The sequence below is a fragment of the Sphaerodactylus townsendi genome, linkage group LG09, assembly GCF_021028975.2.
Source record: "Sphaerodactylus townsendi isolate TG3544 linkage group LG09, MPM_Stown_v2.3, whole genome shotgun sequence".
NCBI classification, from domain to species: Eukaryota; Metazoa; Chordata; class Lepidosauria; order Squamata; family Sphaerodactylidae; genus Sphaerodactylus; species Sphaerodactylus townsendi.
In genome coordinates, this window is record NC_059433.1 from 84709255 (window position 1) to 84724140 (window position 14886).

A 14886-nucleotide genomic window follows, 5' to 3' on the forward strand; every position below is an offset into this window, starting at 1 on the left:
GCTTCCCCAAAGCTAGGTCTTAGGTTTAATGCTAATAATCGAGCCCAGCGGTTCCAGGCCAGCCGAGATATGTGTGTGGGGGCACTCTGTTTTGCACGTGCCCACAGAGAGGGCTCTGAGTGCCACCTCTGGCACCTGTGCCATAGGTTCGCCACCACTGGCACAGGGTTTTACCCTAACATCTGCAAAAGAGGTGATGGAAGTCAAAATGCTCTCTTTGAACACAACAGGAAGAAAAATTCCACATCCCTCCTGCCTCAGCAACACAATTATGATGGACCTTAGAGATCCAGCTAACTATGTGTCATGCCATGATGGACCTTAGAGATCTAGCTAACTATGTGTCTCCTGTCCAAATACTTGCTTAAGATCATGGGTGAGAGTGTATGACTGCCCCAAGGTCACCTAACAAGCTTCCATGGCAGAGTGGGTATTTGAACCTAGATTTCTCAGATCCCAGCATGACACTCTAACTATACCACACTGGCGAAAAATGGCTAATGGCGACTCCATGGGGTTTTCAAGGCAAGAGACATTTGGAGGTGGTTTCTTCTTGCCTGCCTCTGCATCACAGTCCTGATCTTCCTTGGAAGTCTCTCATCCACATAGTAGCCAGGATCAAAGCTGAGTGTTTGCAGCTAGTCCAAGACCACCCAGCAAGCTTCCATGGGGCACGTGGGGATTTGAATCTGGGTGGGGATTTGAACCGTCAGCCATATTTATTATTTATTTGCATCATTTATACCTCACCTTTCTCCACATTGGAGAGCCAAAGCAGCTTGCATCATTCTCCTCTCTTCCATTTTCCCCTCACAACAATCCTGTGTGGTAGGTTAGACTGAGAACCCAAACCAAAGCCCCAAGTGGCCTGGGCTGGTGCTGCTGCAGCACCACCCCGTCTCCTCCAGAGGGCTTTCCGGCAGCACAGACAGGGAGGAAAACTCCCCAAAACCTTCCTGCCGCCAAAAAGCCCTTCAAAAGGGTAGCATAAGTTCAATGGCCCAGGCCACCAAGCACTTCCCTACAAACCCAATGTGGAAGCCGACTGTCACTGATTAATTTACAAAGTCATATTTTTTACTTATCTAGGAAATTTGTCAAGCATGTAGAAATTATTGCCTATAGTGTTGATTTGCTGCCTTTCTTATTGGCATAGGTGCTGCTTTACTTATTATTTTTAGTGATGTTCGATTCTAGACAATAGTTAAGGCAATTGCAGTTTCACTTGTTCACCAAAATACAAAGAAAGTGTAAGTTAAAGCGACCACTTTAACTTTTGTGCCATGCAAACTAGTACTTGCATTGCTCCGTTTGGCAGTTTCAAGCTGGTTTACAGAACTTTCACTGTTCTTTAATCCCATTTCTCTTTCACCTTAGGGTGGGATGATATCTTTTTTTAGAAAAAATGTAGTTATTAATTTCATGTCAAAATGAATGATGCACAAAACTAGTAGGAAAAGCAGATATAACAGAAATACGATCTGAAAAAAAAATAGCAAGGAAAAGTGTAGTTGAGGGGAACCTAAATTGTAAGGAACCATAAAATCATTAACTTCCAAAGGTTTCTCAAACTCTCCTATCTCCATAGATTACCAGAGTTTTATTTGTCATGTCAAGGATTTTGTTCTTTCTACTCCATTGTATATAAATGTCTGGATGGTATGTACATTAGGAAACTAGCACATTACACTGAAGTAGAAGCAGCGTTATAATGAGCACATATTTCCCAGTACAAATATTTAGAATTCAAGAATTTTTATGTGGCGTAAAATGACTCTGGCATAATTTATGATCAGTTGTTTTCCACTGTTTATATAATTAACACTGAGTAGCACTGGAAAGGACTATAAATGAAAATACATTTCTTATTGTTCAGGCAGGAAACAATATCACCGTTTAGACTATGTTTCAAACTATGGCCTATTTTACCTCACATGGCAGGGTATGTTCATTGCTTTTGATAATGTCAAACTAAGGATGACATATAAGAAACTACCTGTAGGAATGGGCAAGAGCAGTGAGTATAACAAGCTCTCATGAAGCAAATGTTTCAGATAGCAGAAAAGGGCAGTGCTGTATTCTATCCCAATCCACAGCTAATACCATAAACAGATAATGACTGAAAAACACACTCTGTAGTTGTCCTTCCACAGCATCTAAAGATTATAATATACATTTTACATTATAGCCAGAAGGAATAATACTGACAGCTTTCTTCCTGGTAATAAGAAAAGATTTAATATGTAAAAATTTCTACTAAAAGTTTACTTTTGTGCCATCTTTATTCTTCATAACTCTTTATTAGAGGACAATGATTTCACAAGGTAGCCTTCAGCCACAAAAATTATATTTTATCTAGAACTGTATGAGGTGGAGAGAATGCTCACTGCAAGTCTGCTTTGAAATAGAAATGATTCATCTCTTAAATACAACATTTTAAAACAAAAAAGGTAGATATGTCTATGGTGGTATAATGATACTGAATGAAAACCTACTCATATTTGTGAAATTTCAGCATTTATATGAATTTAATGCAGATTTTAATTACATTTTAGTTTCTGTGTAGAACACAGAATAAATTCACAATTAGATAATGCAAGCAGGGGATCCATTAGGATTTGTGTTGAATTTCCCCCGCCCCACTATTTCCTCATTCCCTTCCCTGACATCTCCAATAGCCTCTGTCCCTTTCCTGCTTTCTTTTCTCCTTCCCTCGCACCAGCAATCTTATCTTTACCCCACCCCCTCCGCCTTCAGCTTCCTCTCATTAGAAAGCACTCTGCCATTCACCCTGCTTTTTACTGGCAGAAACAATATTTTGAAGGCAAGTAATACTGATGTGCTTGCTTAGAAGTGGCTACATAGGGCATTAATTTCTTAAAGCTGTAGGTGATGTTACTATTATTTTGTGGGGTTTTAACATCCACCATTGCATTTTTATTTGGGGAGGGTTCAGATTTTTCTTCACACCTCAGCCTTTTCTCAAGTTTGTGGAAACATCTGTCTAGGCTATTCATGGTCCAATCTATTAATTTAAGTGTCCACCGAAAGAGCTGCATTGAGAATTACATATATTATAATACTCAGTAGCGAATACTCAGTTGTTTTATATTTTGTTAAATTCCCTCCCAGACAAAGGCCTAATAATCTGGATTAGTACGGCAAAGTAATGCAAGTCTTCTTCAAATCCAGATGCATGAATTCTTGCTTGAAATACAGATACTGACTTTGAAACCAGAAAAGCTTAAAGCTACTGTGTGAAGTAGTGGCTCTCTCAAGGCAGTTCCACAGAAAAAATTGCCATGTAGCACTGTAATATTTGTTAAAATGCAGAGGTAAATATTAAAGGATTTGTACATGTTCAGAGCAATGCAAATTTGCACTGCTTATGTGCATTCAGTTTAACATATGCTTGGTTAATTAGCTTTATGTTAATTATAACCTGTCCATTCTGCAGTCTACATGTAGGAAGAGGCTGATTATAAATATAGCCAAACATAGTTTAATACTATATAATTACATTTACAATTGAACAATACTGATTAAAATTCTACTGTATTTTTCAACACAGTTTCACATAACCAGAAGAGAGTCTTTGAGATATGGACCTGTAGAAACAAAATGGCATTACTGAAAATTAACCTTAAAAACTTGAATAGAACATACTTGACAGTCTTAACACTGCAATTGTAGGCAGAGTAACACCTTCCTAAAACCACTAAAGTCAACAGGCTTACAAAGGAACAATTCTGTTTCGGATTGTACTGCAAGAAACACAACCCTATTAAGAACACTAAAGACTGTTTCTGTTTATTTCTTGCCACTATTTTACCAATTTAATCTCAAAGCACTCATGGCAAAGTCTTGTTCCTCTGAACAGTGTTATATGCTTAAATTCTCATATGTTTATGAACAGAAATTAAGCACAAGATAGTATAATATGCATGTATAGATTTCAAAGAAGATATGCACCTGCACTGCTTTTCAATTGTGAAATGATGACAACCACAGTGGACAACCTCTGCATATGTAAACACATATGAATGTACCCATTTTCCTTTTCAAACTATGCCAACTTACATTTTAGGGAATTAAATATTTTCAGTTTCTTGCTATTTGTGCAACTCTGTCTTCAAAAGGATGTGCCTTAAGTATCTGTACAAAAAAACCTTTCCCTCTTTCACAGACCATTTAGAAGACCTGGTTTACCATACAGCACCTAAAAAGCTAAAGAGTAGTTTAACTTGGACCTGTAAATGTTGATGAAGGTTAAATGCAATTATTTGTATGTATTGAAATTGAAAGAAATAAAAGGAAATGAAAAGTAAAATTGTTATTTAGTGTACCTATAATACAGGATACAATCTTGACGCCAAATATTCCTCAGCAAAGGCAATGTATCGTGGAAAGTTGCAATATGAATTTAGATTAAAAACCCAAATAGTTAATTGTACCAGCTGCATTTCAATGGTCCTTCATAAACCAATGGCCCTCAGAACATAAACACAGCAAGTCATGTTGTTCCTGAGAAGAAAAAGATTATTACTTTCCATGTGGCCCAGTGAGCACGATAACTGAAGCCACAGCAGTTCGATCTGAAGAACATTTGAGTTAATAAGGTGGGTTGATAAACACTCTGGAAAATAATGTTTAAACTCACTCAGCTAATTCCTTTTGGAAATCTCATCAGTAAATATGCAGTTTCAGCAGTACATACGTACAAGTGAACCATAATGTTTATACATGTATCATGGGAAACAGTGAACTGGAGAAAAAAATAAAATCTAAGTTCCTACCTGTTTGGCTGAGTTGTGAGGTACTTCTGCTTTTTCGTGAAAGACCCACAATGGCTACCATCTTTGCACCAATGCTGGAGCGTCGCTTTTTTCCTCCTGTCCCCACAGTGCCCACCGCTGTGTCTGATTGGCTGCCATCATTCTTCTCAATTGTGTACATCTCTCCACTGATGCTGGTGCTCTTAGTTATGTTCTTTCCGGAAACGCCCATCTGTCTGCTTTGCATTTTAGATGTAAAGACACTGTCAGCCGGTGATGGATAAACAATGAAGTAAAAAAAGGAAGTAAAAAGGAGAAGACAGAAAAGGATAGGTTTCAGATGGAAAGCTTAGGGACGATAGGGACAAAGCAACTAATTCACACTGAAGATTTGGTTAATTTTGGTTAGCAGCAGAGAGTGACAACTTCAGCTAAAGTGCTTAACTGTATTTTTCTCATCAAATAATTGCATCTCTTAATGAAAGTATTCAATCACTGGTTTCACTGAATTTTATTTATGTGAACCATGACAAACTGTGAAGTCATTGTTCTGTAATGTATAAATGTGAGACACACACCATAACATTTGAGGAATTTAACATCTGTATATTTTTACAGCAAAGTGTTAACCAGCTGATGATATATTCAGATGTCCAATCTACTGCTAAACAAGAGAAAGTGGAACATAAGAAATAGAAAAAAATGATACACAGAATAGCTTCTTTATCAGCTCACGTATCCTAGCTGCAGATCTGACCCTTCAATTTACCTTTTGCCCAAAGATCTTACCTGATAATTCAGTTTCTTCTTATTGAAAGGCTTTTGTAGTTTCTATAGATCAGTGGTTCCCTATATTTTAATATTGTGGTATCCTAGAGAAGATATTTTTCTCTTTGGCTCATTCCACACATGCAAAACAATGCACTTTCAAACTGCTTTCAGTGCTCTTTGAAGCTGTGCAGAATAGCAAAATCCACTTGTAAACAGTTGTGAAAGTGGTTTGAAAACGCATTATTTTGCATGTGCGGAAGGGGCCTTAGGCTGTTTTTGCACAGTCAAAATATCCCAGGGTGAAAACGGAAAATATCCCTGTGCAGCCGGGAAGTCTGCACGGTTCCCAAAGCTGCACAGGGTCTGCCCTGGTGTTGCCCCGCTATTTTTCCTTTGCCCCGTGACTTTAAAAAATCGCCAGTTTGGCTGTTCTTTTAAAAGATCCTGGGGTGACCCCGCTGCCATGCAAACATTACGGGAGCAGACCTGGTAAATTTTTCTTGTTTCCTCTTGCCTTTGGAGCCAGTGATTCATGGATCATGCAGGGGAAAGCAGCCATTCCCTCTTGCCTTTGGAGCCGGTGATGCATAGATTGTGCAGGAGAAAGTGCGGGGGGTGGGGGGGTGGGGGTGGAGCCAGCAATGCGTGGATCGTGCAGGCGAAAGTGGGGTGGAGGGTGGACAGCCATTCCCTCTTGCCTTTGGAGCCAGTGATGCATGGATCGTGCAAGGGAAAGGGGGTGGAGGAGAACAGCCATCCCCTGTTGCTTTTGGAGCCAGTGGTGTGTGGATCATGCAGGGGAAAGTGGGGGTGGGGGACAACTGTCCCCTCTTGCCTTTGGAACTGGCAATGCATAGATCGTGCAGGGAAAAGGGGGTGGAGGGGGGACAGCCATCCCCTCTTGCTTTTGGAGCCAGTGATGTGTGGATCATGCAGGGGAAAGTGGGGGTGGGGGGCAGCTGTTCTGTCTTGCCTCTGGAGCTGGCAATGAATGGATTATGCAGGGGAAAGTGGGGTGGAGTGGGGACAGCCGACCCCTCTTGCCTTTGGAGCCAGTGATGCGTGGATCGTGCAGCGGAAAGCAGTGGAAGGAGAGCCATTTCCCTCTGTCTTTTGTCAATGGGGTAAACACAAAAGACCTGGGCCATACAGAACAAACTGGAGTATTACCTCCCGGTCCTGCCTCCGCTGCTAGAAAGAAGCGGGGAGCTGTGTGGAGGCAGAAACCAAGATAGAATAGCCCCGGTATAAACGATCCCAGGTCTATCCCAGTGTAATTGTACTGTGCGGAAACGGCCTTAAAGAGAGGAAAGGTGCTAGCTAACCTGTGTTTTTTTTAAGAGTGGTCCACATAGTGATATCATATAGACAATCCTTCACAAGTCACATCAACAATGTGGAGAGACTTTTCTCCCACTTATTCTATCATAAAACCATTTACTCCTGAGTTTAACTCATACATTTAGATAGACAACTATAAAATGTGAACAAATTATTATTGTGTATGCCACTCAGAAAGTATAACCGTTGCAGGTAATCATCACATTTAGTTTCTCTGGGATGATTGAAAGAACAATGAGAAGAAGGAAAACAGCTACTAGGACTACTCTGCAAATACCTGTGGCACAGTTTGCGTACAAGTTCACACAGAACAATAATAAATTGTGCAAAATGCTGCCTAAGCTATTGTGCAGAATGAATTTAAATTTAAATTTAAATTGGTTCATATGTGCAAAAGAATGAGGTGCTAATAAGATGGTAGATTGGACTGAACCATTTCATGGGAGTTCCATAAGCAAGCTCTACATGGCTTTTCTTACATGGTGTGTGGAAACAGCTGTAGTGGGCAGACTGGGGTTGAGTATGTTTACTTTTAAAAAGAAAATACTTGGAAACTTATTAACTGAATGCCAGGTGTCACATCTGATTTTTTTTCCTCAGACTTTTTTTTTTGCAGTCAAAATGGCCTCAAGATGGCACCTGGAGCAGACGCAACGGTCGGGAGCTCCGGTATTAGTTTCATTTAAAACTTTTTAGGGTTTTGTTAGACTACACGGAACCTTCATCTGACAACCTGGTTGTTTACTTAATGAAACAATGCAAAGTGATGCAAGATAACAACAATTTAAGACAAAATAACAACTTTATTTGTCCGCCACGCTGCATGGAGGGTGGCGGCGGCAGCTGGCCCGTCTCAGCAGTTGCTGGTCCCTGGTCCCCAATAGGTGATGGTCTGTTGTCTTGGGTGAGCTGGGTAAATTGGATGAACTTGGAGAGGTCAGTGGCAGAGACGTTTGGATTGATGAGGAAGGGGGGGTCGGTGGCAGAGACCCCCGTACAGCGTCTGCCTTCGGCCAAGATTCAGGGCAGGGGCCAGCCAAATGTGATCAGAACGAGATGGCGGAGACCATATGGCCCGCACCGTCTTAGAGGATGCTTGGGCAGAGAGGGGAGTCGGTGGCAGGGACTCCCCTGTAACGTTGCAGCACCCTTTGATGGAGTGAGGAGTATGGCGGTGAGCGGGGGTGGTGGCAAGTCTCCTGGAACACCTTTTTCAAGAGTTTTTCGCCCAAAGAAAGTTTCGAGAGCCTCCTGCTCAAAGAATATTTGCCAGCCCCCTTTGCAGAGTGGAGAATACTGGCGGCGGGGGGGGGTGCTTCTGGGACTTTGCGCTAGTGGTGACCCACTAACGGATGGTTAACAACAGATAAAATGACAAGGTTGGTGGCAGAGTTATTGGAGGAGGGGCTGGCCCTCCTGTGCTGAACTTTTACATTGCCATTTTGTTGTCCCTCCTTAAGTGTAGCTACTATTAGGAGTACAGGCTATTAGGTATTGTTAGTGAATTAGTTAGTGTTCTTAGTTAGGGACTGTAGTCTCCTTCTTATGTTAGTAAATGTAGTGTAGGCACTAAGTAATTCAGTAAAGTCATTTCTTGCAGCAACTATTGGGTAGTCTAGTTTAGGGTAGTTAGTTTGGAAATGTTCATACAGTCTGTTTCTGGCTATTTGCTGATTTTGATTATGTATTATCATGAAGTTTATACTGTTTAGTGTATACTGGTGCATCATTAACAATGTTGAGATGTATCCATGAAATTCTATTAGTTGTGTATTGCCACTCTGATACTGTGAAATTATTGATCCATTATATGTACTGATTTATTGTATGTATTGATGTATTTTAAGCTTTAGGTATAAAGCTCTTTAGTTTGGAGAGGAGGCGGCTGAGGGGGGATATGATTGAAGTCTTCAAAATTATGCATGGGGTAGAAAATGTTGACAGAGAGACATTTTTCTCTCTTTCTCACAATACTAGAACCAGGGGGCATTCATTGAAAATGCTGGGGGGAAGAATTAGGACTAATAAAAGGAAACACTTCTTCACGCAACGTGTGATTGATGTTTGGAATATGCTGCCACAGGAGGTGGTGATGGCCACAAACCTTTATAGCTTTAAAAGGGGCTTGGACAGATTTATGGAGGAGAAGTCGATTTATGGCTACCAATCTTGATCCTCTTTGATCTTAGATTGCAAATGCCTTAACAGACCAGGTGATCGGGAGCAACAGCCGCAGAAGGCCATTGCGTTCACATCCTACATGGCACCTGGTGGGCACCTGGTGGGCCACTGCGAGTAGCAGAGAGCTGGACTAGATGGACTTTGGTCTGATCCAGCTGGCTTGTTCTTATGTTCTTATGTTCTTAGGTATTGCATGGATTAGTTGTATTTACTGTTAGTACATGTGTTTAGGGTGTTAGAAGTTGTATAGCTTGAAATTTCAGTCGCGATCTGAAATGAGGCTATTTAGCCGTATGTATTTATTATTGTTATCATGTGTTTTGCTGTATTGCTAGTATGTATTTTTACTGGGTTGTGAGCCACCCTGAGCCCTTCGGGGACAGGGCGAGGTACAAATATAATTGAAATGAAAAATGAAAAAAAAAATTCACAGCTGACTTCTAGCAACTCTATGGGGTTTTCAAGACAAGAGACCTTCGAAGGTGGTTTGCTATTGCCTGCCTCCACATTATAATCCTGGTATTTCTTGACAGTCTCCCTTCCAAATAGTGACCAAGGCCAACCCTGCTCAGCTTTTGAGACCTTATGAGATTGGGCTAGCCCAGGCTGTCCTGTCCAGGGTGCTCTCAGGGCACAAGTGATCAATTCTGGTTTTAAATACTCCTCAGCAGAACAAACTTTCTGGAAATAGGAGAGTAGTTCAGCAATGAGAAGGTTATTAACTATGTGTATTTGCCGCCCTGAGTCAGCCTTGGCCAGAGAGAGCGGGATATCAAATCCAATAAATAAATAAATAAATAAATAAATAAAATCAACCAACTGTGTATATTTTATATTTTCTATGAGATTGCTCACAACCAGTCTGATGTAGAGGACTCCAATCCAGAGGCTTATGGGGGGAAAGTGGAGCTTGGGGACCAAATGTCCTCTGGGCGCCCCCCATGTAGCCCCACCCCACACATTAAAAAGCCAGTTAACAGTGTTCCAATATCACTGGCCTTCTATTCTGCAATTTTTTAAAATTTCATAACTACTCTGAAAGCAGCTCACAATCAAAACAATAACTGATGAAAAGAATGTGTAAAGAACTAAAAAATCCAAATCTACAAAATAGATTAAAAACTGGTAAAAAAATGGAATTTCAAATAAATGCCACAATCTCAAAACTACTATATTCAACATCCAGCATATAAAAAGATAAACATCTGAAATCAGCAGAAAAGTAGCCATTAGTTCTGTCTAAATGCTCACCCCACCCCCCAAAAAAGTCTAAAAACTTTCTGGCCCCTTCCACACACGCAAAATAATGCATTTTCAAACCACTTTCACAACTGTTTGCAAGTGGTTTTTGCCATTCTGCACAGCTTCAAAGAGCACTGACAGCAGTTTGAAAGTGCATTATTTTGCATGTGCAGAATGAGCCTCTGAGAACTTTCCAAAGACAGCCACACACAGGGGATATATGTGACTCCCTGACAAGGTCACAGGAAATATTTTGTTAGTATACAAAGGCTATTGGTTAAGGCAGACTTGTAAAATCTGTCATCTGAACAAGCTTCCAGAGGTACCAAACAGACACAAAGTGCATCCAGTCTGCAAACCTGATCTAATGGGAAGCATTTCTAGCATCACTTCTAGGAATATTTGGAACCACCAAATTATGGTACACCCGAAGCCCATCCCCACCTAGGAGTTCCAAGGGTGCTATGACTGATGGTATTAAAATAGCTTCAGAGGCTAGCCATTTTGGTCTGATGTGGATCAGCTGAATGAGTTGAGTAGCACCTAAGACAGTGATGGCGAACCTTTTCGAGACCAAGTGCCCAAATTGCAACCCAAAACCCACTTATTTATCGCAAAGTACCAACACGGCAATTTAACCTGAATACTGAGGTTTTAGTTTAGAAAAAACAGCTGGCTCTGAGACATGCGTTACTCAGCAGTAAGATTGGTGGTAGCCGGTAACTTTGCTTTGAAGCAACCATGCAATTCTTCCAACAGGAAAATCACGACCCTAGGAGGGTTTACTCAGAAGCAAGCCCCATTGCCAGCAACCAAGCTTACTGCCAGGTAAAGGATCACACTTTAGTTCTTCGCATGAAAATCAGTGGGGTTTAACAGCGCTTAACAGGGTTACCTACACTGCTTCCCCAAAGCTAGGTCTTAGGTTTAATGCTAATAATTGAGCCCAGTGGGCCAGGCCAGCCTAGATGGGGGGGGGGGGCGATTCTGTTTGCACGTGCCCACAGAGAGGGCTCTGAGTGCCACCTCTGGCATCCGTGCCATACGTTCGCCACCACTGACCTAAGAGATCATCAAGATTTTCATGGTATGAGCTTTTGAGGATCAATAGCTCCCTTTGCAGGATGGTATTACAAGTAATTAAAAATTCCAAGAAAACTAACAGAGATTCCATCCATGATTCAGATTATCAACTGTGGTAATCACGACTATTTCAGGGTCAAAATCAAGTATGACACACATTGAAAGAAACTCAAAAACTCACACTCAAAAAGAAACATGGGACGTCCCCCAAAAATCATGAGAGAAAACTAGGCCAGTGAAGAGTCTACCTCAAAAAGTTCATGTCAGGGAATCTTAGCAACTTTGAAAGCCCATTTTGTCCTAATGGGGAGGAAAAATTACATATCTTGCGATAAATAGCAGGACAGCCAATGAGCCTCAAGGAAGTTAGTCACAGGGAAACTGAGAATGTGTCAAAGCCCATGCTCCATGAGAAAAAGAGGAGATGTAAGGAGCAACAAGGCATGTGTCTGAGTTGTCAGACAATTACATTTCCCAGAAAGGAAGGCCTGGAAATCTGGCAGTGAGGTATGTATAACTCTAGAGGGTGCTTGCTGAAATTTGCAAAAAGGGCAAGCTCTGGGATGGCTTATTGAGTTCAATACTTAGCAGACATTACAGGATTTGTGTTAGACATCAGAAGGGTGCTTTATAATAGCGGAAGCAAAGGAGGTAGAGACCCCATTTCTGAATCTATAGAAGCTGTAAAAAAGTAAGTGAAATTATTTAATGGCAGGGGTTTCAAGTGTGTCTTACCATGAACCCCATTCCTCCATTTGTTTATAATGGCAGGCAAGTCCGAATTATACCAGCTGAACCAGCTGGCCTCCCTTCTCTTTCCTCTCTCTCTTCATTTCCTTCTCCTCTTTCCTTTTCTCTTCTTTCCTCCTCCTCTGTTTCCTTTCTTTTTGTTGGTTTCTTTCTTTCCCCTTGATTTTTTCCTTTTGTTCCAACTCCTTGGAATACCTGTGCATCCTTGGTCATTGTTAGTCACCTGTTCACTACTGCTTTTCACTGCTAGTCATCTGTTCACTTCTACTCCTGTTCACTACTGCTACTGCTATGAATCAAGTTACCACAGAAAATAAATTAGTATGCGATATATAGTGGGTATAGAATCTAGAACACCATATTTTAAGTTGTGTTTTAATTTATATTATATATTTTATACTAAGGTATATTGTTTGAAGCTGTCCTGAGCCTGGTTGGGAAAGTCTGGTTAGGAAAGGGCAGGGTATCAATCAATAAATAAAACATTAGAGAGCTGACTGAGAGGAAGGGAGAAAGGAAGGCAGCTGATTTTCCGAAGCCCTTGTCAGCATTTGGTTGAATCTCTTGCTGGGATCCCTTTCCAGAATCATGAATGTGACTTCTGCACCTTCCAAACAAACAAACAAACAAAAAGGATCCTCAGCAAGTGAAGCCTAGATATCCTTCTGGGGGGCTCTACAGCCATGGCTGATTTCTTTAAAGAGAAATTGTGAGGGTCTCAGAAGACAGCCTGGGAGCCAAGCTTTGTATTTATTTATTCTTATCCAACTGTTCCAAGCAAGTTTACATTTGTACAGGATACATTTATATATTTATATTTACTCGATGACGGGGACTCAAAGCTGCTTAGAACATCGTTCTTCCCTCCTCCATTTTCTCACAACCACCACCATGTGAGCTGAGATAGGCTGGGATGTCGACAGCTGCCCCAAGGTCACCATACAGAAGTGGAAATTTCAAACCCGGGGGTAGAAGCACCAGGTGGGCATAGAGGCAAGACATACTCTTGCTGTCACTCATGTTGTCTCATCCAGGAGAGTTCACACCCATGCATATGAAGTAATTGTGGCCATACTGTTCAATCTGGGTCTTAGTCCTAATGACGCAAAATAGGTAATCATACATAAAAACTTGATATGCCAATAAAGGTTGACTTGACTTGCATATAAAAGGTATGATAGGTGTGTTATTTTCAATTAAAGGTCATCATTCATTTCCATCATGAACCAGTGTTTATTTGCTCTCAGAAGGAAGTGGCAAGATTATCCTTCTTTAATGTTTTTGGTTTGTTTGTTTTACTATCTGCCTTTAAAAAAAATAATTGCTGCAACCATTTTGAAAATAACTTGCAAAGGGAGGGGTAGATCTGCCGGGGCTGAGCACAGAAACACTGTGCTACCTCCGAAGAGTCATTCAGCAGTATAGCTGCCATGAAAAGAAAGGGAAAACCCAGTGACCAGCAAAAGCCCCATTGAGGATGAAGGCTTACAACACCTTTTTGCTGGTATAAGTTTGCACCCAGAAAAGGGGGTGTTTCTAGGCTGAAAGGGCACCAGAAGCCCATGAAAGTCAGCTCTGCCTTCGGGAATGTCCCCAGGAACACCCTGGAACACCTCCATTCATGCCAATGTGCCCTTCTGTGGCAGAGGGGTGATGGTGAACATAGCAGATTCTGGGTTAAGGCACTGCACAGTTACACAGCACCCCACAACTGGCACAAGAGTCCCTTTCAGTGGTGTATGCCCCCCCCCCTTTCAGTTTTACAAGATGCTATTGGAGTATATTTCATAGGGGTAACATATTTGTAGAATTTGAGCCTCATCAAATATCAGAAAAAGGTACAAAGATCAAAGAAAGATCTCAAGACATAAAGATGCCTCATTTTGTCAGAGTAAGTATGACTTAGAAACAAGAAACATTCAGCATAGGAAGCCGCATTTCCTAAACTTAGAGAACTATGAATGATGTAGACTGCTGTTACAAATTTGACTCACTGAAGTATGATTAACTGAAAAAACAGCACAAATATTTCAAACATTAAAAAACACTTCTATAATTTGAAGGTTGAATTTCTTTGCTGAATATGAAATCTGATTTATTTATTTTTTTAAGAACAAAGAGATGCTTGCAATCCCAGGCTGACAGAGAATGTTATTTTTGGAACTGAATATAAAACAAAATAACTTATCAGGCAACCTTTATTTACTGGATTAGAATAGGTGAAAATCCAAGATGGATTTCTTCAACAAAGTGCAATAACTGCCTCATGAAAATCAATGAATCTTAATTGTAGAATTGAAATATTAACCTCCCACTCAGCAGATCAACAACGTAAAACATTCGTATGAATGAGATGCTTTAAAATCTAACCCTCATGGCTATAACCCTCATGGAAATCTTTTTTAGCAACTTAGAATATATAGTGAAATAAATACCTATAATTATGGCACAGGGAATATATATTGTGCATATTTTACAGGGAACCTATTGAGGGGAACCCATGACTCTGCATTTGGTCAGGGCACCTACAGCGGCATCCTAAGTGAACTCAATGGTCCGCTGAAGTCAACAGGTATAACTCTGCTCAGGGTGACACTTCCAGCATTCATAATTATGGACAGGTTTTTGTAAGATTTGATCTAAAGAACACACAGAATGTATCAAAAACTGAGCCAGAGTACATTTATTATTCTACTGTGTAACATACTACTGAAAACTGGCTATGTAACACAGCACTTTCTCT

At 40.8% G+C, this 14886-nt stretch overlaps 1 protein-coding gene across 39 annotated transcripts in view; it reads right to left on the reverse strand.

The window, feature by feature from the left end:
• Positions 1 to 14886, reverse strand: part of RIMS2 (regulating synaptic membrane exocytosis 2) — a 433065-nt gene that overhangs the window by 37423 nt on the left and 380756 nt on the right. For 36 of the 39 annotated variants that reach the window (XM_048508147.1, XM_048508154.1, XM_048508146.1 and 33 more), the window contains one exon: positions 4797 to 5038. In XM_048508147.1, the coding sequence (XP_048364104.1) occupies positions 4797 to 5038 (242 nt within the window). The remainder of the gene's footprint in view (positions 1 to 4796; positions 5039 to 14886) is intronic. The other 3 variants (XM_048508170.1, XM_048508148.1, XM_048508150.1) reach the window with 2 other exon arrangements.